General features: G+C 44.9%; 1 protein-coding gene across 2 annotated transcripts in view; it reads left to right on the forward strand.

Annotated features, from left to right (window-relative positions):
- Nucleotides 1-24,162, forward strand: part of ANKRD52 (ankyrin repeat domain 52) — a 223,126-nt gene that overhangs the window by 78,111 nt on the left and 120,853 nt on the right. For both annotated transcript variants that reach the window (XM_082245880.1, XM_082245879.1), the window contains 6 exons: nt 1,358-1,436; nt 1,523-1,637; nt 6,307-6,389; nt 6,822-6,939; nt 10,641-10,709; nt 21,449-21,589. In XM_082245880.1, coding sequence (XP_082102006.1) covers nt 1,358-1,436; nt 1,523-1,637; nt 6,307-6,389; nt 6,822-6,939; nt 10,641-10,709; nt 21,449-21,589 — 605 coding nt within the window. The remainder of the gene's footprint in view (nt 1-1,357; nt 1,437-1,522; nt 1,638-6,306; nt 6,390-6,821; nt 6,940-10,640; nt 10,710-21,448; nt 21,590-24,162) is intronic.

Consider the following 24,162-nt stretch of genomic DNA (forward strand, 5'->3'; position numbering starts at 1 on the left):
TAATTCATTGATGTTTGTTTCACTTTTATTGCAGTAGCATTTGGACTTTTACACTGTTGATTGACTCACTTATTTTGTTCTTTCTGACATATCAGAGTACTCATCAGTTTATTCACCATATGTATTAGTTGATAGTTTACCTAATTGTTGCACCCTATTGCATTTGTTCACTTCAACCTGATTGGTTGACACTTATAAGTTTAGCGCACCTGCTTTTTTCATATCATATATCACATTCCCCGATTTGGTTCTAAGGTTGCAGCTTTACTTTATTTTATTCAGTGCACTTTTTCTATATACACATAATGCTTTTTATATTTTAATAACAAACTATTTATGCCAGGCGCAGCATAATTTTACTTGTATAAGCAGGAGAACGCACCGTGGTCAGTTCTCTAGCTATGCTGGGAACTCTGTGTACTCTCCTCCAATGATCAGACTTGTTCTGACACGCCACTGCTGCACAGCCATCCACAGGGAAGCTCAGTGTGCTGCTGCTCCCCCCAGCTCTTATGCAGCTGAGAAGAAAGGGAATGTGATCACTTCTAAAAAAAAAAAAAAAAAAAAAAAAAAAAAAAAATATATATATATATATATATATATATATATATATATATATATATATATATATATATATATATATATATATATATTACATATAATATTTTTTTTTTTCAAAATGTTAATTATATTTTATATATTTATATCTTTACAAAAAACTTTTTCCATTCATTTCTATTCTTAACTAAATTGGTTGTTTTACAAGGTGATCATTCACAATCACTTTAAGATTTAAAAATGTAGCATAGACACTGGTTTACCAGTTTGGTAAATGGGTTTGGCATTGTATAACTATTACCAGAATGGCACTGTTGTTTTAGTTGTTGTAGTTAGCAGCTCACAGACTGCTGCAACAGTCTCCCACTCTCCTAATTGTAATAACTGATGCTTCATGAATGGCTTATTCAGAAAGTATGGCTTATTCAGAAAGTAACAGCCACTCCTAAAACCTAGTCTCAGCAGTCCAAATGTCAATTGTTCCCAAATTGAGGTTCCTTTTATAGGGTAGTGTGCCCCTTTATGTAATCCTGCCAAAGGATTGTTGCAGATAGTAGGAAGGTGATTTTTCTCTGCACCAGAGGGAATGGCTTCCTATCTTTTCAATAACTGGAGATGGAATTCAGCTACCAGGTTGCGGTTGCCATTGAGAGGCTGCTGGTGTGTGATTTAGTTTGACCGTTTTATTTGTTCAACCACATAAACTACCATTAAGTGATGGTTTTGCAGTCTGGGTTTTCATAGAAGACCTAGTATAAGCTATAATTTACCTTTTTATCTTTATCCCTTGTGTTTGCAGAGTAAAGAAGGAAAGAGCCCTTTGCACATGGCTGCCATACATGGAAGGTTTACACGTTCCCAGATTCTGATTCAGAATGGTATGTTTCTTCTCCTTTACAGAGCCAGCTTTTCTAATGTGACCATGCCTTTTTTCATGACTGTCTGTTTCACATGTTCTCTGCAGGTGGTGAAATTGACTGTGCTGATAAATATGGCAATACTCCTCTGCATGTTGCTGCTAGATATGGGCATGAGCTGCTAATTAGTACGTTGATGACAAATGGTGCTGACACTGCAAGGTGAGGTTTCACAGCTTCCGATTTATGTAAAAACCGCAAAAAGGAAAAAAAAGTGCTTATAAAGTGTCAGCTGGGTTTCAACTTCAGTTTAGTGTATCTAAATCTGTTAGTACATCTAACACAGTCTGTCCCCAGACCGACAGTGCTGCTCTCCAAAGGTTCCCCTTTGCTCCCTTATCCAGAGTACACTCTAATAAAGGAGGTATGTTACTGGCCAGATCACCAGGTAAAAACAGGTGGAAAAGCCTAAAAAAGAAACCCAATGCTGCTGCCACATCCAATGATTGGTAAGCTGCAATATATTACATGTTTTCTTTTTTTGGGATTAATGCCACTTTAACATGATCCTTCTAATATGGCATTGTTCTTTGTTTGGTGGATGTTGACTCCTATAAAAGTCAGGATTTTTTTTTTTCTTAGAACTTTAAGGATGAATTGCACAATGAAACCTGCAGGTATAGAGGTCATTGGGGTTTTTTTTTTCCTTTTTAACTGCTTGCTAAGAATATGTAAATAGTTGAATGTCCATACTCTGGTCATCGTGGTACCTTTTTTAAGGGTCTGGGTAGCTGTAGTCTGAGAAACATTTTGAGTTTGCTGTCTCTGAACCGGTATCTCTGCAGCATAAAACAAACTAAATAGAGCTGGACATGTGATCGGGTGCCTAAAGAGATTGTATTCTAACCAGAAATTCACTATGTGGAGAGCCATGGTGCAGATATTCTGGAATTCATTGGGGAGCCTCCATGTCGTTTTACTGTCCTTAGCCGTTCACCTTAGCCTGTTGCCATGTTACATCTCTATTTGGATTCAGAATTCTAACAGTCAATATCTTGAGAGACTGTCTTGGAGGTGTCACAGTCCCCTGCCAATGATTGATATTTACTGGGAGGTTGTTTCAAACCTTATTGATGCCTTCTGTTCCTCTCTAGTTTAAGACATGATCTTTTTTTTTTTTTTTTTTCACTGCCTAAATCCTTTTCCAGTAGGCTGAGTCTACTCAGATCAAGGGTCTGAACTTGTTGCCAGATACTCTGGTAGGCTCTTTATTTTGGTTGTTTTTAGCAAGTTTTACACTGTACCTGCGAGTTTACCATTAGGCACCCACAGGCTCTCAAACCCGTTCTCTTAGAAATGCCAGCAAGACACTACTCTACTTTTTTGCCTCTCAGAATTCCCCTCAACAAAATTGCAGTTGTTGCAATCCATACACCTCTTTCTCTTTTTCTTATCTGCTTGTGTTTTTCTGTTCCTCCCCCCAGAGTTCCTACGTAGATCCTTTTTGCTAACTAATACTTTTTTATGTGGAGTTTTTCTCCATTTCTAGCAAGGCCTAGATAATAGCCCCAAGACAGACTCCCTCTCTATTGTGCCTTGATCCTTACTCCTCTCTAGAGAGAGCCTTAACCATTTTTTCTGAAACTTAGTTACAATCCAAGACACAGGTGAAGTCTTTGTAGATTCTGAGTCATAACCTTTAGGTGTTTGGATAAGCCTTTGATGACCCACACACACAACACTTCTCCACTCCATGAGTCCTCTGGGTTTTTTTTTTGTGCTTCTGTCTTCTTTTTCAAATTCTCTTGTCAACTCCTCACTGCCTTCTAATGCCACTAATTTAAGCAGTGAATCTGGATCAGCGCAATCTTGGGAGCCATACCTGGACCCCACACTATAGGGACAACCTGTAATGTTGCTCCGAGCACTGAAAATCACCGTGGCTCTTTGTGCAATACAGTAGTCGGCCGCAGGGCGCTATACAGGTCCAGGGCCGTGGTCCATCCTTATGGAACCCGGTCCCTGAAGACCCATTATTGGGTATATCCACCAAGAGAAGTGAAGCCTGGACTTATATAATGTTCAGCATCATGTACAGGTAAGACAGGATAACCCTGTATGCTTCTGACTGTTATATAAGACTAGGGTGGAGTTTTAATTTTATTTACTAGTTTTGCCTGAAACTCAACAGCTAAGAGCTTAGTTTCAGGTGACATGACTAGGGGTGAAATATCATCACAGTTCACACACTTTACCTCCACTTCCTCCTCAAGCCCTGTCGTACTCAGGCACTTCCTCCTGCCCTTTTGCAACAAGGTTCGCTACAGGACAGACTACATCTGGATTGTTGCGTTCTACTTCTGGACACACTTACCTTATATTCCACACCCTACTCCATGAGCACCACCAGGGAAATATCCTTGCACGTAACTATTAGACCAGAGACCAGGCGAAAGGCAGCCTTTGGAAAACCGCAGGTGAACATAACTCTGCTGAAGGCCAGCACAACACTGAAAAAGCAGTAGCTGGCTCGAACACACGTCTCTGCATCCGATTCTAGCTCTATTTCAGGCATACTCGAACCAGCCTACCTGAAACTGAATTTTCTGCATCTGTGACACAATTCCTCAGACAAATGTCTTTAATGCATCCATCATTGCTCAGGGTTCAAAAATACAAAGAAACGCTACACTCTTCTGAGTCGGATCTTCCTAGGCATGCCCTAGATGAGGCACACAGGAAAGGGAACGATGATGACGTTGAGGCTGTATTGAAGAAAGCTGCAGAAGATTTTCCTTCCCCAGATTGTTGCTTTATTGAAGAGGTAGCGTCGTGCGACATGCTTGCTAACGTGAAAAAGCTCGCCACTGCTGTCCGTAAAATCCTTGGCATTGTGCAGGTTAATTCTCCTGTCTTGCCATACCCCTTTGGATACAAGGAGACCTGCAAAATCTTAAAGACATTCCCTGTTTTATAAACAGAATGTGCAATCTGACAATTGAATCACTCCAGAAAGGATTAGCCTCTCTGAGACCAGGGAAATGCGTGGCATTTGTAGACATCAAAAATGCTTATCTGCATCGTTCCATTTATCTACTTCATTAGCACTTTCTTGGCTTTGCAGTGGCAGACAATTACTTCCAGTTTGTAACACTGCTTTTTTCTCTATTCTGGCTTACAGAGTATTCACGTAGGTCATTATGGTAGCCACCTTCAAGGATGTACTGTTTGCCCAATTTAATTCAAGAACTTTCTATCTCAACATCTCTAACTTGGTTAAAACTTTTGCAAACTGGTACTGACTAGTATGCCAATGTTTCTTTTCTCCCTCAGTTTATCTCCATCACTCAGCTAATGTGACCCCAACGCTGATAGATGGACAGAGGGACAAACAAGAATGCTATGCAGATAACTAAAATCCTCATCAACTGATGATGCCTTCGTTTGTTAGGACGCCAGCAGCTAGAAGGTTGTGTTTGTGCACAATGAAGACCTGTGGCTTTGTGTAACTAAAAGGCAGCCTTCATCCACACACCAGCTTGTATACAAGTTTTGAGCAATTTTTAGGCTGTTTGCCAAAGCACCCCAAGGTGCCTTGGCACCCTGTTTGAAAAAGGCTGGCTATTATCAAACAACAAGGGGGCACCAAGAGTCCTGTAGCCTTGAAAGAAGCAAACCAGATAATCGCATGGATGGAAACCTACTGTCCAACCATCACTGTGGTCCACGTCCCAGGATGGAAAACTGGAAAGTGGACTACCTCAACTGCCACTCCCTGGATCAAGGGGAGTGGGCCCTTCACCTAGACATCTTCAATCTGATATATCAGAAATGGAGGACTCCGGATAAAGACGTCTAGCCTCCAGATTCAACGACAAGTTACCACTGTTTGTAACCAGGACCAAAGAACTCCTGGAGCTAGCCTTGCATGTGGTGAGAATTCTCTGGTCCCAGTTCAGGGGCCAGTGGCTCCTGCTGCTGTCAATCTCCCCTGTGAGGAGCGAGAGAGCATAAAGAGCCACTGTTCAGGGCAGAGAGCTGGATTGAGATCAGGCTCAGATAAGTGTAAGGAGGAGCTGGCAGGGAAAGCTGCACACTTTTTTTTTTTTTTTTCTATTAAAGTGGTGCTAAAAGGCAGAAGGGTCTTAATTTTTTTTTTTTAGCTTTAATGGCTATAGTGGTTGTACATTTCTGACATGTAATGTGAACAAAGTATATCCTTCTATGATGTGTACCTGTCTGTCTGGAATGCTAAGTGTCAATTTTTGCTGTTGCCTGGTTCCTCTGCTATCTGCACGAGTCGCATCTGACAGGTTTTCCTGGTAAAAAAGGTGACGGGGAGGGAGCTCCAGCACACAACCTGTGATTGACACCCTCGGCTCTGTTCCTGTGAGAAGGGTGGTGTGTCCATTCCCTCCAATCAGGTCTCCACAGATCTCTGCAGGGTATAACTTCAGTTCCCTGCCCCCTGCTTTCTGAAAGCTCAGTGAAGCTCTATACTTTCTGCATTTTAAATGGATGTGTAGAAGAGAAGACTGCAGGTAAAGAGATGCAACTTATACTGGCGCATTTGTTTTAGCTCAACCAATCATTTCACAGGGTATATGTAAAGGTTTACAACCACTTAGAGCGCTCTGAAAGGACATGTCTTGGTCTTGTGTGTTCTATTTCAAAGACCTGGCTTTATTGTCCCCTGTAAAAACTTCTCTTCAAGGTGTATCTTACATTAAAGTGGTTCTAAAGGTAATTTCAATACTTTTTTTGTTTGTAGGAAGAATGTTTTATTTGAATATTAATTAGAAGTTACACATGTTGACCTACCAAAGAAAAGTAATATTGTGTTGTATGCATCCTGATCAAGTAGTCATCTTAGGCTTTTTGTCTTTTACAGACGTGGCGTTCATGGCATGTTCCCCCTGCACTTAGCTGTTCTTTATGGGTTCTCAGACTGTTGCCGTAAGCTACTTTCCTCAGGTAAGTGGCTTTTGTGTAAAAAATGCAGTTTGTTACTGTTATGATTTAATTTTGCTATTCTGAAGTTACCGTTGTCTTCTTTGTAAACTTTTATATCCTTAACATAACCCTTTCTGTTTGCCCTTGTAGGGCAATGCAAAAGGGTCCACTAATGCCCCCCTTCTGCACAGCATTTGCTGAACTTATCTTTCTCCCCACAGCTTTTTTTAAACCACAGTACTGAGAAGGAAGGCCTTCTATAAGCTCTAAACAAACTTAAAAAGCTCACACAGGGCTGGGGGGTTATGGATTACTCCCTATGCTTCTATGTGAGCGTGCTTAGCTAATCACTAGTTTTTTGGGGTTTTTTTTGGGGTTTTATTTTTCTCGACTAACAATAATGGGTTTATGAACTACTTTACAGTCTCTTAACAGTCAATATTCCTTTTTCAGGTCAGTTGTACAGTATAGTGGCCTCGCTGAGCAATGAACATGTGCTTTCTGCCGGCTTTGATATCAACACACCTGACAACCTCGGGAGGACCTGTCTCCATGCTGCTGCTTCAGGAGGGTGAGCCACTAATGAATTGTTACCCTAGCTACTTTATTACCTTTTTATTGATATATATTATATTATATTATATATTATAAAAAAAAAAATTATAGAGAGACCCAATTCACAATTCATGTGACAACACTGAAGGAATTATACTTTGCTACAATGCAAAGTAGTGATCTTGCAGCTTGTTGAACAGTGTATATTTGCTGTCCCCTCACAATAACTCAACATACAGCCATTATTGTCTAAACAGCTGGCATCAAAAACGAGTACTCCCCTTAGTGAAAATGTCCAAATTGGGCCCAATTAGCCATTTTCCCTTCCTGGTGTTGTGACTCGTTAGTGTTACAAGGTCTCAGGTGTGAATATGGAGTAGGTGTGTTAAATTTGGCGTTATCGCTCTCACTCTTTCATACTGGTCACTGGAAGTTCAACATGGCACCTCATGGCAAAGAACTCTCTGGGGATATGAAAGAATTGCTGCTCTACATAAAGATGGCCTGGGCTATAAGAAGATAGCTAAGACCCTGGAACTGAGCTACAGCACGGTGGCAAAGACCATACAGCTGTTTAACAGGACAGGTTCCACTCAGAACAGGCCTCGCCATGGTCAACCAAAGAAGTTGAGTGCACATGCCCAGCGTCCTATCCAGAGGTTGTTTTTGGGGTAGAGACGTATGAGTGCTGCCAGCATTTCTGCAAAGGTTGAGGGGGTGGGGGGTCAGCCTGTCAGTGCCCAGACCATACGCCGCACACTGCATCAATTTGGTCTGCGTGGCTGTCTAAAGAGAATGCACAAGAAAGCGGGCAAACTGTTTGCTGAAGACAAGTAGACTAAGGAAATGGATTACTGGAACCATGTCTTGTGGTCTGATGAGACCAAGATAAACTTATTTGGTTCAGATGGTGTCAAGCGTGTGTGGCGGCAACCAGGTGAGGAGTACAAAGACAAGTTGTCTTGCCTACAGGCATGCATGGTGGTGGGAGTGTCATGGTCTGGGGCTGCATGAGTGCTGCCAACACTGGGGAGCTACAGTTCATTGAGGGAACCATGAATGTCAACATGTACGGATACATACTGAAGCAGAGCATGATCCCCCTCCCTGGGCCGCAGGGTAGTATTCCAACATAACGACCCCAAACACACTTCCAAGACGACCACTGCCTTGCTTAAGAAGCTGAGGGTAAAGGTGAAGGACTGGCTAAGCATGTCTCCAGACCTAAACGCTATTGAGCATCTGTGGGGCATCCTCAAATGGAAGGTGGAGGAGCGCAAGGTCTCTGACGTCCACCAGCTTGGTGATGTCCTCATGGAGGAGTGGAAGAGGGCTCCAGTGGTAACCTGTGAAGTAGAGCTGCACGAATAATCGTATAAAAATTACGATCTCGATTCCCCCCCAACTATCTTAACATGACATTTGCTCGATTCTTTACATAGCTGTGAGGGAGCAGAGGACAGCTGTCAAAAAAAAAAAAAAAAGTGCCTCCCACAAATGCCTATCAGTTGAGTATAAACACAATGAATACAATGTATCTTTTCGTCTGCGGAGAAGGGAAATTTAACCTCTTGAAGACTAAACCTTTTTCTGGCACTTGTTGCTTGCAAGTTAAAATCTGTTTTTTTGCTAGAAAAGTACTTGGAACCCCCACAGATTTATATATTATTTTTTTTAGCAGACCCTACAGAATAAAATGGCAATTGTAATATTTTATGTCACATTGTATTTGTGCAGCAGTCTTTCAAACGCAATTGATACACTTTAATGAATAAAAAAAAAAACGAAACAGTAAAGTTACCCCGATGTTTTTTTTTTTTTTTTTTTATGTAAAAGATGTTACGCAGAGAATCGTGATCTTTATTCGAAGCAAAAAAAATGTGATTCTCATTTTATCCAGAATCGTGCAGCTCTCCTGTGAAGCGCTGGTAAACCCCATGCCCAAGAGGGTTAAGGCAGTGCTGGAAAATGGTGGCCACACACAATATTGACACTTTGGCCCAATTTGTACAATTTCACTTAGGGGGGTACTCACTTTTTGTTGGCAGTGGTTTAGACATTAATGGCTGTTGAGTTATTTTGAGGGGACAGTAAATTTACACTGTTATACAAACTGTACCCTCAGTACTTTACTTTGTAGCAAAGTGTAATTTCTTCAGTGTTGTCGCATTCATTTTTTTTTTCTTTCTTTCTTTAGAGTTGAGAGAGATTAGAACACCTTCCTAGTTTTTAATGCTGTCTGTAGCTCTGTTAGGGGGATTCACTCTGTTTGTCCTGTTTACACTTCTCAATAAAAGTGAAAGCAAATAAAAATCTCAAATTTTGGGTTGTCCCCAGTGCAGTAATAGAGGGGAGATCTTCCAGTGGGCACCCTAGTTCTGATGACAACCAGGGTTTTACTTTGGAGGTAATTTCCCTAATTTCCTGTTTTGGCTGTAGGACAGGAAGTGAAGGGAAATCATCTTCTCAATGGGACACAGGTGGCAAAAAAACAGAACCGGGATTATAACCCTCCCTTGCTTTATCTAAAATGGGGGAAAAAATAAAGTTTTGCCTTTTGAGTTATACATTAAATAAATATGTACAACATACCAATTTAATCGTATGAGGAAACTTACAGTGGGTATAGAAAATTAATCCCCCCCCCCAAGTTTTTTAAAACTCATTTGGTTTTGCTTTGCAGCCTAAAATGAAGAACGTTTAATCAAGCTGTGCAATTTTGAACATCCAAGTGAAAGATAGATAAAACCCTCACAAGTCAGGGGAAAAAAGTCACTGAGTTGGAAAAAGGATCACCCCCTAACTAAAAATGGTCAGATAAGTCTAACATTTGTTTATTTGACCTCAACACCAAGCAATATGTCTGGTGGAAATCTATTAGAGCTCACCATCCAAATAACACAATTCCTTAAGTAATGTAGGGAGGTGGTTATATCCTGTTATTGGGGGGTCTTCTGCAGCAGGGACTAGAGGATGTGTCGGGATAGAAGGAAATATTGATGGGTTGGTATAAAAGGAAAAATGGTTGGGACAAAATACCATCAAATTCTTGAGGAAAATCTGCTGCCTTCTGCCAGAAAGTTGTCAATGGGAAGAAGGTTTACCTTCCAACATGACAATGACCCAAAGCACACAGCAAAAATTACCACACAGTGGTTGAACGAAAAAAGGGTAAATGTCCTTGCATGGCCTGGTCAGAGCCCAGATTTAAAACCCATTGAAAATCTGTGGAATGACTTGAAGATTGAAGTCTATTAACGGTCACCATCAAATTTTCCTGAACTTGAGCAGTTCTGCAAAGAAAAGTGGGCAAATATTGCAAAGTCTAGATGTGCAAAGTTAGTAGAGACCCATCCCAACAGGCTAAAGGCTGTAATTAAAGCAAAAGGGAATTCAGCAAAATACTGACACAAAAGGAGGGGTGATCCTTTTTTCAACTTAGTGATTCTGTTTTTGATTTTTTTTTTCCCTGACAGGTTTGTGTTATATCTGTCTCGCGCACAGGCATCATAGGTTGGACTTGTGTCTTTTTTTTAAACCTCACTATGTAACTTGGATGTTCTAAGTAAATGCAGCTGGATAAAACAAAAACTGTCTACATTTTAGGCTGCAAAGCAATAAAATGGGATTTTTTTTTTTTTTTTTAAAGGGGGTGGATTCATAACACAATGCATACCATAACAGTTATACTTATTTTATTACCATCTCTGTTTTCAGAAACGTTGAATGTCTTAATTTGTTGACTAGCAGTGGCGCAGATCTGACAAGAAGAGATAAATTTGGAAGGTGAGGTTAATCTAACACATGGTTCTCATAGGTTAATGTAGATTTTGTTCATGATTAAAGGGGAAGTCTCACCCTAACACTAGAATCCGTACATCTACAGGCACCCACAATGGAAGACTAACCTATCTAGCCCTGTAAAGAAGAAATCCTTGTACATACCATTTCTCTATCATCCATTGACAGATGCAGCTCTCATACTTCTTATCCATTGGATTATGATGCCCCCGTGCAGGAGTAGTAATAGGCAGGGAAAAAAGCAATTCACCAGGCCCACGGGGCTGTCCCTATAGGCATAACCTTACACACCCTGCTCCAGCAAAACCGTTTGTTTTTGCCTAGTGAAGGAGTAGGACCTAGGTTTCCTGCTGGGACTTCAGTCTCAGTTTTTTTATTCTTTTAAGAATGTTTTTGTTTTATCTTAACTCACTTTGCTAGTAAGTGTTCAGGGGGATCCTCCTAGTGATCTAAAAGCAATGCCGGCTGAGGTATCGCACTGGATAATTTCGATCTTTAAGGTCTCCCAGCCTGGCGTATGAGCGTGAGCAGGTTATAGTCCCGCACTAGGCCTCGCTACAACGGAGCCCCTTTTTGGATGGGGACGAGCCTGCGAGTGGATGTCTCGCTGGGACGCAACGACCTGGAACGCCCTGAGTCGCAGCGTACCCCTCGACTGGCAGCACCCCCATTGCAGCTGAGAGGTGGTCTGCCTGGAGCGGCGCCCACCTGGCCCATGGTATTGTGAGTAAATGCAGCCCTCCCTTGGTGGTCTTGGGGGGGACGTGGGCCCTCTCCTGGGGATAATGGGACCTGGACTTCCTAAAAGATCCCCCTGGCCTGTTAGGCTACCCTGCCTTGTGCCCTGTCCCCCGCCCCCTGGGGGGCCCTGTAGCTGGGGCACCTGACTTCCTGGGGGGAGCCCAGGAACCGTTTTTTGTGTCTGTTTTGGTATCACAGACGGTTACGGAATGGGTGAAGGTTCTGAAGGGGAACTTGGATCCTGACTTGGTTCCCCCGGGGCTGATAGAACTTATGGACCAGATGGCTCAGGCCCTGGTGTTCCTGTGTGATGCATCCTTGGATGCGGCTCCCATGGTGGCCAGAGTGTCTGGTGTGGGGATTGCCCTAAGACACATGGTTTGGCTGAAGAGCTGGTAGGCTGAACAGGCTTCCAAGAAGGCTTTGACAGATCTTCCTTTTCTGGGAGAGAGATTATTTTGCGACTCGCTGGATGAGTTGATGAAGGGTCTGACTGGTGGAAAGAGTACTCTTCTTCCTCAATCCTCTAAAGGTAAAGTACCCCGTAATAAGCGGGGGCCTTCCTTCACCACTCATAGATGTGTTTTGTCATGCCTCCGAGGGTTCAAGAAAAAGGTAAGCCGTTCAGAGCTTCTTGAGGGACTATGAAGCCCTGGGGCACGCCCAAGACTAGTCAGTCAGGTTCTGCAGACAAGTACTTTTCAGCATTAAGGGGCGCCCTCACCTGTTTCTGGGGTGGGGGGGACGTCTGCGCTTCTTTCAGGAACCCTTGACTTCCTTCATTCAGGACAAGTGGGTTCACAAGCGGATTCATTCTGGGTACAAGCTCGAATTTCGGTCCCGGCCGCAGAACTGGTTCTTTCAATCAAATCTTTGCCTGTCTGCAGATCATTTGAAGGATCTCTGGGAGGCTGTGCAGGATCTCCAAGGTGTGATTGTGCCGGTTCCTCCGCAGGCACACTTTAAAGATTTCTATTCAAACCTGTTCACAGTGCCCAGAAAGAGGGGAAGGTGTGTCCAATCCTGGACCTCAAGGCTCTGAACCGCTTTGTGCAGTAGTTTTGAATGGAGTCCTTTTCGGTCGATGGTGGCATCCTTGAATCAGGGATTTTTTGGCCTCCATCGATATCAAAGATGCGTATTTGCACGTCCCCATCTTCGAAGGACACCAGAGATTTCCCCCCTTGGCAGAGGAGCATTTTCAATTTGTGGCATTACCTTTGGTCACACCTCCGCTCCCAGAGTTTTCACCAAGGTTCTGGCCCCGGTTTTGGCTTTGTTACGTCAGAGCGATTGCGATCTTGTGGTACCTGGACAATCTCCTATTACCCCCACCCCCCCCCCGGCAGCGGTCTTCCTTCTATTGGAAAAGCTTCAGAAGTTGCAAGGGGCTATCAGGTTGCTGATGGAAACCGATCGGTCTTCCTTAGACTTGCATGATAGCCCTTGGTTTGATGGTATCAACCTTAGAGGCGGTTCCGCTTGCTTAGTCTCACTCAAGGCCTCTGCAAAAAGAGATTCTGGCAAAATGGAACAGGCATCCACGGTCGTTGGACCAGAAGATACGTTTGAGCCATCTCACAACGTCAGCTCTATCCTGGTGGATCCAGTCGCTAGCTTTGTGTCAGGGCAATTCTTTTCTTTTCTGCCGCTGTTCTGGACGGTGGTCACCATGGACGCCAGCCTGTCAGGCTGGGGTGGAATGCTGAGGAAGCTCTGTGCCCAGTGGATTTGGTCGACAGAGGAGTCTTCCTTGCCGATCAATATTCTGGAGCTCAGAGCGATCAAGCTTTGCCTGTTACACTGGACGAATCGACTACACGGTTCTCTGGTTCGGATACAATCGGACAATGCCTAGGCTGTGGCTTACATCAATCATCAAGAGGGCACCAAGAGTGTCCTGGCCACCAAGGAGATGGCCAAGATCCTGGTATGGGCGGAAGACAATGTTCTGGCTCTTTCCGCAGTCCACATTCCGGGTGTTGCGAATTGGCAAGCGGATTACCTGAGTCATCGGGTGCTGGACCAAGGGACATGTCCCTTCATCCGGAGGCGTTTCATCTCCTCTGTGTCCTGTGGGGAACTCTGGAGGTAGACCTGTTTTTCTTCTTGCCTCAACAGAAAAGTCTAGAGGTTTGTGGCCAGGTCTCGGGATCCTCTGGCCGACGCCACAGACGCTTTGGTGGCTCCTTGGAGCCAGTGTCTGCTGATTTGCCTTCCCTCCGCTCAAGCTCCTGCCGAGGTTTCTTCGCAGGGTGGCGGTGGAGAGAATTTTGGTCGTTCTGGGGGCCCCACACTTACCTCAAAGTCTTGGTACGCAGACCTAGTAAAAATGGTCGTCGATCCTCCGTGGAGACTTCCTCTGCTGGAGCATCTGCTGTCCAAGGGACCGATCTTCCATCCTGCTTTACGGTCGCTGGCTTTAACGGCATGGCTGTTGAAAGCGAGGTGTTGAGGGATAAAGGTCTTTCTGACTCTGTGATTCCGACACTTTTGAAGGCAAGGAAGTCGACGTCCAGAAAGATCTATCATCAATCATACATTTCATGGTGTGAATCGCTGCAGCTGTACCCTCGCTTGTTTTCTGTTGCTAGGGTTTTGGCCTTTTTACAAAAAGGAGTTGAGCAGCAATTGGCTGGGCACCATCAAATGCCAAGTGTCGGCCTTGGCCATTTACTTCCAACGTCCGTTGGCTACTAATGCCCTGATTCACACTTTTTTATTCAGGGGGTGCGTCATCTGTCTCCCCCGTGGAGATCCCCGTTGCCTCCGAAATTTTGCTTTCTTTATCCAAGAAGGTTGCCTTTCTAGTGACAATTACTTCTGTGCGCAGAGTGTCCGAGTTGGCGGCTCTATTCTATCGTTAGCCTTATTTGGTGGTTCACAGAGATAAAGTGGTACTCCGACCTAATCCGTCTTTTCTTCCTAAGGTGGTGTCAGGTTTTCATCTCAATGAAGACATTGTGTTGCTGTCCCTATGTCCTAAGCCCGTGCATCCCAAGGAAATTGCCTTGCACTCTCTGGATGTGGTTCGGTTGTTCAGGCTTATTCACTGAAGGGTCAGGTTCCTCCTTTCCCTGTGAAGGCGCATTCTACTAGAGCGCTGAGTGTCTCTTGGGCTTTTCGCCATCAGGCCTCAGTAGTGCAAGTTTTTGAAGCAGCGACTTGGTCGTCTGTGCACACTTTTACAAAATTCTATAAGGTAGATTTGTTGGCATCTTTGGATCCTCCTTTTGGCTGAAAGGTTTTGCAGGCTGCTGTGTCATAATCGTTTTATTTCTCTTTTAGGGTTTTTTTTTTTCTTTCATGGGTGAGCTCCTGTTGTTCCTGTTTGAGCTTCATGTTACTCAGTTGGCTAAGTTTAGCCTTTGAAGTTTGTTTTACTATCTGGTTGCCTTCTCCCCACCCCTCATGCCTACATTGCTTTGGGACGTCCCAATGGATAAGAAGTATGAGCTGCATCTGTCAATGGATGATAGAGAGAACTGGATTTTTGTAAGAACTTACTGTAAAATCCTTTTCTCTTTAGTCCATTGACAGACGCAGCACCCACCCCTCTGATATGGGAAGGGGTTTTGTGTCTGCTTTCACTGCTTGCAACAAAACTGTTTTTCTCTTGCGTCCTCCGACAGTCGCCGCCCATTCACACAGTCTTCACTAATGGGTATTGCTTCCTCTCCACAGGAGTTTCTAGGCATAAGACTTGCAAAAGAACAATCCATCTACATAGTCACACCCATGGGGGCTGTCCTTCTAGTCCAATAGCCATCCCAATTCAGTTTGTCTTCTGCCTAGCTTAGGAGTGGATAGGATTCCCTGTGCTGAGGCTACAGTCTCAGCCTTCCTCTTTTTCTTTATGATTTATTTTCTGAAAATGTCATTTTTCTTTACATTGCTAGCTGTTTATTTTATCAGCGCTAGTTAGTTGGATCTTCGGATGAAGACGGCGTTTGCGGAGCTGGGAATTAGACTGACCGTCCTGGTTCTCCAGGAAAGAGGGTCAGATGGAATCCCAGCCCGCCATTGAGCGTTTCGCAGCATATGTGTTCGCCCTGGCCTCGCAAACTACCCATCCCTGTCCATCAGGGATGCAGCCGTGTGAAGTGGCTACCTCACTGGACACAGCATAGGTTCGTCCGTGCACTACTAGTGTCCTACGGTTCTGGCTGGCGGCATTCCCCTGCCATCTGAGGGTGGGCGGTTTCCCGCTTGATATGAGGCACCCCACGCCATCGGTTACAGGTAAGTACATTCTGTGTGGGGCCTCTGTCTGGGGTCAGCAGTCCTGCGTGTCTGTGGTGTCCCCTATGTCTGTGCGTTTTGGGCTCCCTGTTCCCGGTCCCTGCTGGGGTTTTATTCTCTCACAGCAGCGCTGTGTGGGGGATTGGGGGGGTCCCTCTCCTAAGGTCACTTTAGGGTGCTTGGAGGTGCAGACACATGCGGCGACCGCTGCAGGGTTTAAAACCGCCGGTCCACCATTTTAAGTGTGGGCAGCATGTCTGGGGTCATTATGGGCGTTTATACAGCATGCTATGTAGTGATTTTGGCGCCTTGCGGCGCCATCTTGCGTGTGGCATTCGCTCGTTCAGAGCACGTGTCGGCGGCCATTTTGCCAAAGCCTCCCATTAGTTTCAATAGGCATCCATTTTCCCTTGGCCTGCAGCTTAAGTTCAGCCTCCAGCGGTGACATCACTTCCTTCTTTCTCACAGAGCTGACCGAAGGAGCTGGTAACACACTGTGGGGTTTCTGTCCTGCTGTTCTTTTCCTGTCCTGCTTTGTGCAATCTTCCTGGTCAGTTTTGTCCCTGCGGGGGGGGTCTGTGTCTCAGTCTCTATAGCGGTGTGCTGCGGGGGTCCGCGGCGCTCTTAAAGGGCCAATTAAAAAAAAAAAAAACTTTTTCACAGTTTCACACGCGATCTCTCCAAGCGGAGATCCTGGCCAGGTGGGACAGACTTCCTCAGTCCTTGGACCTGAGAGTGTCTCTGAGTTGCCAAACCAGAATGGATCTCTTGTGGTGGCTTCAGTCCCCGTCAGTGTCGGACAGAAAATCCTTCCGGCCAATTCTGTGGACGGTAATAACCACGGATGCCAGCCTGTCAGGCTGGGGTGGCATTCTGGGCAACCTGTCTGCCCAGGGCACTTGGTCGGAGGAGGAATCCTCCCTCCCGATAAACATTTTGGAACTTTAGAGCGGTCAGCCTGTGCTTGATCCAGTGGTCGGAGCGTCTTCGGGGCCGCCCTGAACGGGTGCAGACGGACAATGCCACTGCGGTGGCGTACATCAACCACCAAGGGGGCACCAGGAGTGCCCGGGTGGCCCAGGAAGTGACCAGTATTCTGTCTTGGGCCGAGACTCATGTCCCGGCGATATGGGCAGTGCACATTCTGGGTGAGGAGAATTGGCAGGCAGATTATCTGAGCCGCCAGACCCTGGACCAGGGGGAATGGTCCCTGCACCCGGAGGTGTTTCAAATGCTGTGCGCGAAGTGGGGATCCCCGGATGTGGATCTGTTCGCATCTCGGCTAAACCACAAGGTGGAAAGGTTCGTGGCAAGAACGCGCAATCCTCTGGCAGACGCCTTCGGATGCGTTGGTGGTGCCTTGGCATCAGTATCGTCTGATTTATGCCTTTCCTCCGATTCAGTTGTTGTCCAGGTTCCTTCGCAGGTTGGCCTCGGAACAATCACTGGTGATTCTGGTAGCGCCGGTCCTGGTACGCGGACATCGTTCACCTGGCCGTAGAGCCTCCGTGGCGGCTGCTAGTGTGAGAAGATCTGCTGTCTCAGGGACTGATCTTCTGCCTGCTTTACAGTCGTTGGCTTTAACGGCATGGCTGTTGAAAGCCAGGTCCTGAGAGACGGGGGTCTCTCCTCAGAGGTCATTCCTACTTTGATCAAGGCTAGAAAAGCCTCTTCTGGTAAAATTTATTACCGTACATGGAAAGCTTATTTTGCCTGGTGTGAGTCCAGTAGTTTCTCTCCTCGTTCCTACTCGGTGGCGAGGGTGTTAGCTTTCCTCCAGACTGGTGTGGACCAGCGCCTTGCGTTGGCCAAGATTAAGGGCCAGGTATCTGCACTGGCTGTTCTTTTTCAGTGCCCTGTGGCGTCTAATTCCTTGCTTCTCACCTTTATTCAAGGTGTGCGTCACTTGGCCCCTCCCAGAAGGGAGCCCTTACCTCCATGGGACTTGAACTTGGTTCTGTCCGTGTTACAACGTTCCCCGTTTGAAAACATCAGGGAAATCTCGTTACCTCTGCTGTCTAAAAAGGTTGCCTTTCTGGTGGCGATCACTTCGGCTCACGGAGTTGGCGGTGTTTTGCCGTTCCCCTTACCTGGTGGTTCATAAGGATAAGGTGGTCTTGCGACCTAATCCGTCCTTTCTGCCAAAGGTGGTTTCGGATTTTCACCTCAATGAGGACATTGTTTTACCTTCGCTTTGTGCGAACCCTAAGCATCTAAAAGAGGTTGCCTTGCATTCTCTGGATGTTGTCAGGGCGATCAGGGTTTACCTGTCACCAAGGGGACTTTTTGGCCTCTATCGATATCGAGGACGCATATCTGCACATCCCTGTTTACGCTGAACACCAGCGTTTTCTTTGCTGTAGGAGAGGAACACTATCAATTTGTGGTGTTACCCTTTGGTCTCGCCTCCGCCCACAGGGTCTTCACCAAAGTGTTGGCTCAGGCATTGGCACTACTGTGACAGCGAGGGATTGCGGTACTAGGGTACCTGGACAATCTCCCCTTAAAAGCAGACTCCCACTAGTTCAATCACTGTACGGACTCTGCAAGAGTTCGGTTGGACCATCAATTTTAGAAAATCTGCTCTGGTCCCAGCTTCCAAAATGGTTTATCTGTACTCTTGTACTTGGAAAGCTGTGCGACCAGGGGACCTGAAAGTGTCCAGACTTCTGATCAATATTCTGGAACTCAAAGCGATAAAGCTTTGCTTGAGTCACTGGACAAAATGGTCTGCAGGGTTGTCCAGTTTGGATCTAATCCGACAATACCACAGCTGTGGTTTACGTCAATCATCAAGGGGGCACCAAGAATGTCCTGGCGGCCCAGGAGGTGGCTAAGATCTTAATATGGGCAGAGCATTTTGTTCCAGCCCTCTCCGCCGTGCATAAACCTGGAGTAGAGAACTGGCAGGCGGATTACTTGAGTCGTTAGGTGTTGTATCGGATGGCTTGGTCCCTGCACCTGGAGGTGTTTCACCTGTTGTGTGTCCGGTGGGGGACACCCGATATAGACCTCTTAGTTTCTCGGCTCAATGAAAAGGTACAGAGGTTTGTAGCCAGGTCTCAGGATCCTCTGGCTGACGCCACAGATGCACTGGTGGCTCCTTGGGGTCAGTATCGGCTGATATATGCGTTTCCTCTGCTGAAACTTCTGCCGAGGTTTCTGCGCTTAATAGAGGTGGAAGGGATTCTGGTTGCTCCGGACTGGCCTCGCCGGTCTTGGTATGCAGATCTGGAAAGGTTGGTCGCTGATGTTCCTTGGAGGCTTCCTCTCAGGCAAGATCTGTTTTCTCAAGAGCCGATCTTCCATCCTGCTTTACAGTCGCTGGCTTTAACGGCGTGGCTGTTGAAAGCCAGGTATTGAAGAATTAGGGGTTTTTCTGACACAGTGATTCCTACACCATTTAAGGCTAGAAAATCTACCTTCAGGAAGATATATCATCGTATGTGGAAATCGTACATCTCATGGTGTGAATTGATAAAAGTGCATCCACGCTGCTTTTCAGTGGCTATATTATTGGCTTTCCTCCAAAGAGGGGTTGAGCAGCAGTTGGCCTTGGGTACTGTGTCGGCTCTAGCTGTGTTTTTTCAACGCCCTTTAGCTACGCATTCTTTGATTCGCACTTTTATCCAGAGAGTTTGTCATGTGGCTCCTCGATACAGTCCCCGTTACCTCTGTGGGATTTTAACTTGGTACTGTCTGTCGTTCAAAAACCTCACTTTGAAAACTTAGGGAGATTCCTCAGCCACCAAAAAAGCTAACTTCTGTAACAGTGTAAGCAATTGCCTCTGCCACAAAGTGTCTGAATTGGTGGCGCTGTCCTGCCGTTCTCCTTCTCTGGTGGTCCACAGAAATTAAGTGGCCTAACCAGTCGTTTCTTACTAAGGTGGTTTCTGATGTCCATTGAATGAAGACATTGTGGTGCCTTCACTCTGTCCAATGCCCAAGCAATCCAAGGAAAATGCCTTGCATTCTTTGGCTGTGGTTCGGGCAATTAGGGTTTGCCTGGTGGTTACTGAGTCTTTCAGGAAATCAGACTCCCCTTTTGTCCTCACGGAAGGACTCTAGAAGGGATTGGCTGCTTCTGCTGTGACCATATCCAGATGGATCAGGCAGACGGTGGTACAGGCATATTCACTTAAGGGTCAGGTTCCACCTTTCCCTGTGAAGGCCCATACTGCTAGGGCGCTGAGTGCCTCTTGGGCCTTTCACAACCGGTAATACAAGTTTGCAAGGCGGCAACTTGGTCGTTCTTTGCACACGTTCACTAAATTCTACAAAGTAGATGTGTTGGCATCCTTGGATGCTTCTTTTGGCCGCAAAGTTTTGCAGGCTGCTGTTTAAAAGAGCAATTTTTTTTCTCTGAGGAAATATGTTGTTTCTCTGTGAGCTCCATTTGTTCCTGGTTGGCTAAGTTTAGCCTTTGGGGAATTACGTTCTTTCTCTGCCTTGTTTTTCCACCCCTCATGCAAATACTGCTTTGGGACATCCCAATGGTTAAGAAGAATATGGAGCTGTATCTGTCGATGAACAATAGAGAACTGGATTTTTGACTTGCCTTACGGTTTAAGTACCCACTCCCACTTTGCTCAGATCGCCTAGGCGATTCAAGCAGAAGCTGCCTGCCTAACCCCCCCCTCCCTTTTGCCTAAAGCATTCTAGGACAAGTCACAGGTCCTAATAGGCTGCGTGACCATTCACTGAGAGCAGAGCGGCTCGCTCATATGCAATGAGTAGCCAGCTGTGAAGTCGCAAGGAGTCACAACCAGCTTCCCACAGTAAACATGTTAGTGCTGGCAGCCCAAAGACCCCGGCCCTGGTGAAAATGCCACTGGATCCCTGGACAGGTAAGTGTTCTTTTGGTAAAAGTTTGTAGCTGCTGACTTTTTTTTATTTTTTTGGAGAAGTACTGAAGATTCCTATTTATTGCACAAGGTTTTGGCACTTCTGTTTTTTTTTTTTCTCATTGCTGGATCTCCCTGATAATCAGGAGCTGCAGGGCCAAGTACATTACTTATACACATTTCACCTCTGGATCCATTTTGGGACTTGATGAACTGATCCATTGATCACCTGTTTGGCTTGGCACACAAAGTACTGTGCAATGCTTTTGTTATATTGTTTGTTTCTTCACACTGCAACCTATAAGGCAGCAGTACTGGAATGTCAGCTTCTCTCCTCTTTGTTGGCAGAGATGAATAGAGCATTGAGAAATATTTTCCAAACCCCCCTTAATCTACTTTTCTGACCACCTAGTGCCAACATTGTCTGCACCACTCATTCTCCCACATTAGAACCAGTATAGAATAATGTTGCTTTTTATAGTGTCATCTTTAATATACCTGTTCAATTTGTGTTTAAGCACTGTTAAAGCGGAACTAAAGTCTCCATACTTACCTATCCAATGGTCTGTCGCCAGCACCGTCTTCTGAGTGTGCTGGTCTTCAGGCCTTTTCATTGTCCAGTGAGTGATGACATCACTCCTGCGCATGGTAAGGAGGCGGTCATCCTGGAACTCGGAGAACGCATGACGCTATTAGCTGAGCTGCGCATGTGCAGCTCAGTTTACAGTGTCCGAGGAGATGGCGAGCAGGCAGGTAGGGGCATTTTATTGAAGATGAGACTTGTCGCTCCTGCAATAAAAGCCTGCATGTTTGCAGCTTTTTTTTACAGCAAGACTTTAGTTCCGCTTTAAGTGTGCACAAGGAAGACCTTTTTAAACCCTTTACCTTATATTTTAGGACTCCGCTGCACTATGCCGCTGCTAATGGCAGCTACCAGTGCACAATGACTCTGGTGAATGCTGGCGCTAGTATTAATGTGGCAGACTATAAAGGCTGCACTCCCCTACACTATGCTGCTGCTTCAGATACCTACAGAAGGTGAGTACCTGTTTAATACATGTTTAATAGCTTGTTTACCTGAATGGAGAAAATGTGTTTCTTGGACTGCCAGAACCTTTCATTTGTATTTTGCTAAGCACCACGTTTTTTTTTTGAAAATTCCAATATGCCAGCTGTGCTGCAATCATGCAAAAGTGTCTCGGTCTCAACTTGTACCTATGAAAATACCATCTACTATTCATTTGCTGCTTAATAATTATTAGCAACAACGTAGTAGGAGGGCTTGTCTAAACAGCCCATTTATGTTTATATTGATTCAGACAGACTCTCACACTACACAGATGTTGGTAAAATGTGATCTATCATATGTTTGTACAGCTTTGGGTGTCTCTCTCTGTCTCTCTCTGTCTCTCTCTGTCTCTCTCTGTCTCTCTCTGTCTCTCTCTGTCTCTCTCTGTCTCTCTCTGTCTCTCTCTGTCTCCTTTCTCCTTTCTCTTTTCTCTTTCTCTTTCTCCTTTCTCTTTCTCCTTTTTCTCTTTCTCTTTCTCTCTCTCTCTCTCTCTCTCTTTCTCTTTCTCCTTTCTCCTTTCTCCTTTCTCCTTTCTTCTTTCTCTTTCTCCTTTCTCCTTTCTCCTTTCTCCTTTCTCTTTCTCCTTTTTCTCTTTCTCTCTCTTTCTCTTTCTCTCTTTCTCTTTCTTTCTCTTTTTCTCTTTCTTTCTTTCTCTCTCTCTTTCTCTTTCTTTCTCTCTCTCTCTCTCTCTTTCTCTTTCTTTCTCTCTCTCTCTTTCTCTCTCTTTCTCTTTCTTTCTCTTTCTTTCTCTCTTTCTCTCTTTATCTCTCTCTCTCGATATACAGTGGATATAAAAAAGTCTACACACCCCTGGTTAAAATGTCAGGTTTATGTGATGTAAAAAAAAGACAAAGATAAATCATTTCAAAACTTTTTCCACTTTTTTTTTTTTAAATGTGACCTATAAACTGTACAACTCAATTGAAAAACGCAAATCTTTTAGGGGGGGAGGGGGGATAAAATAAAAAAAAAATAGAATAATGTGGCTGCATACGTGTGCACACAACCTCTTATAACTGGGAATGTAGTGGTGTTCAGAATTAAGCAATCCTATTCAAACTCCTATTAAATAGGAGTCAGTACACACCTGCCATCATTTAAAATGCCTCTGATTAACCCCAAATAAAGTTCTGCTGTTCTAGTAGGTCTTTCCTGACATTTTGTTAGTCTCATCCGATAGCAAGAACCATGGTTTGCAAAGCGCTTCCAAAGCATCAGAGGGATCTCATTGTTAAAGGGTATCAGTCAGGAGAAAGGGTACAAAAGAATTTCCAAGGCATTCGTTTTTCCATGGAACACAGTGAAGACAGTCGTCATCAAATGTAGTAAATATGGCACAAAGTCGTCCCTACAAAATTAATGAAAAGATGAGAATAAAACTGGTCAGGGAGGCTACCAAGAGGCCTACAGCAACATGAAAGAAGCTGCATGAATATCTGGCAAGTACTGGCTGTGTGGTACATGTGACCACAATCTCCCATATTCTTCATATTTCTGGGCTATGGGGTAGAGTGGCAAGATGGAAGCCTTTTCTTACGAAGAAAAACAAATATCCATGCCTGGCTAAATTTAGCAAAAACACATCTGAAGTCTTCCAAAAACATGTGGGAAAATGTGTTCTGTTCTGATGAAACCAAGGTTGAACTTTTTGGCCATAATTCCGAAAGATATGTTTGACGCAAAAACACTGCACATTACCAAAAGAACACAATACCCACAGTGAAGCATGGTGGTGGCAGCATCATGCTTTGGGGCGGTTTTTCTTCAGCTGGAACAAGGGGCCTTAGTTAAGGTTAAGGGAATTATGAACATTTCCTAATAGCAATATTGGCACAAAACCTTCAGGCTTCTGCTAGAAAGCTGAACATGAAGAGGAGCTTCATCTTTCAGTATGACAACGACCCAAAGCGTACATCCAAATCAACAAAGGATTGGCTTCACCAGAAGAAGATTAAAGTTTTTAAAGGCCTAGTCCGAGCCTAGACCGGAATCTAATTGGAAATCTGTTGGGTGATTTGAACAAGCTGTGCACAGGCAATGCCCTAGAAATCTGACAGATTTGGAGTGTTTTTCAGTGAGTAAATATTGGCAAGTCAAGATGTGCCATGCTGATAGACTCATACTCAAAAAAGAGTGCTGTAATAAAATGAAAAGGTGCCTCAACAAAGTATTAGTTTAAGGGTTTTCACACCTATGCAGTAAGATTAGCAGAAGCCCTTGCTCTTCCTTTTGGGCATCTGCTTGGCTGGGATCAGTGCACTTGTGGCTTCGCTTCCACAAAAATTTAGGCCGCAGTCTACTAAGCCATGCGGCCAGCTTGGTTCCTCCCTTGGAAGGGGTGGCACTATGGGGGCGGTTTATTGTTTGATGGCAGCCATGCCACCATTATTGTGGAGGGCACTTGCCCCTTTTTTTTTTTTTAATGCTGCGTGACCATCGAGTACCCTGCCTGCACGTCTGCGTCACGGTTGGCGACCTCCTTTTATTTCCTATCATGCAGGGCTCGGAGGGGTCCAGTATTTGTGGGCCCTTGATCGGCGTC

Source organism: Pelophylax lessonae (assembly GCF_965119305.1).
Source record: "Pelophylax lessonae genome assembly, chromosome: 2".
Classification (NCBI taxonomy): domain Eukaryota; kingdom Metazoa; phylum Chordata; class Amphibia; order Anura; family Ranidae; genus Pelophylax; species Pelophylax lessonae.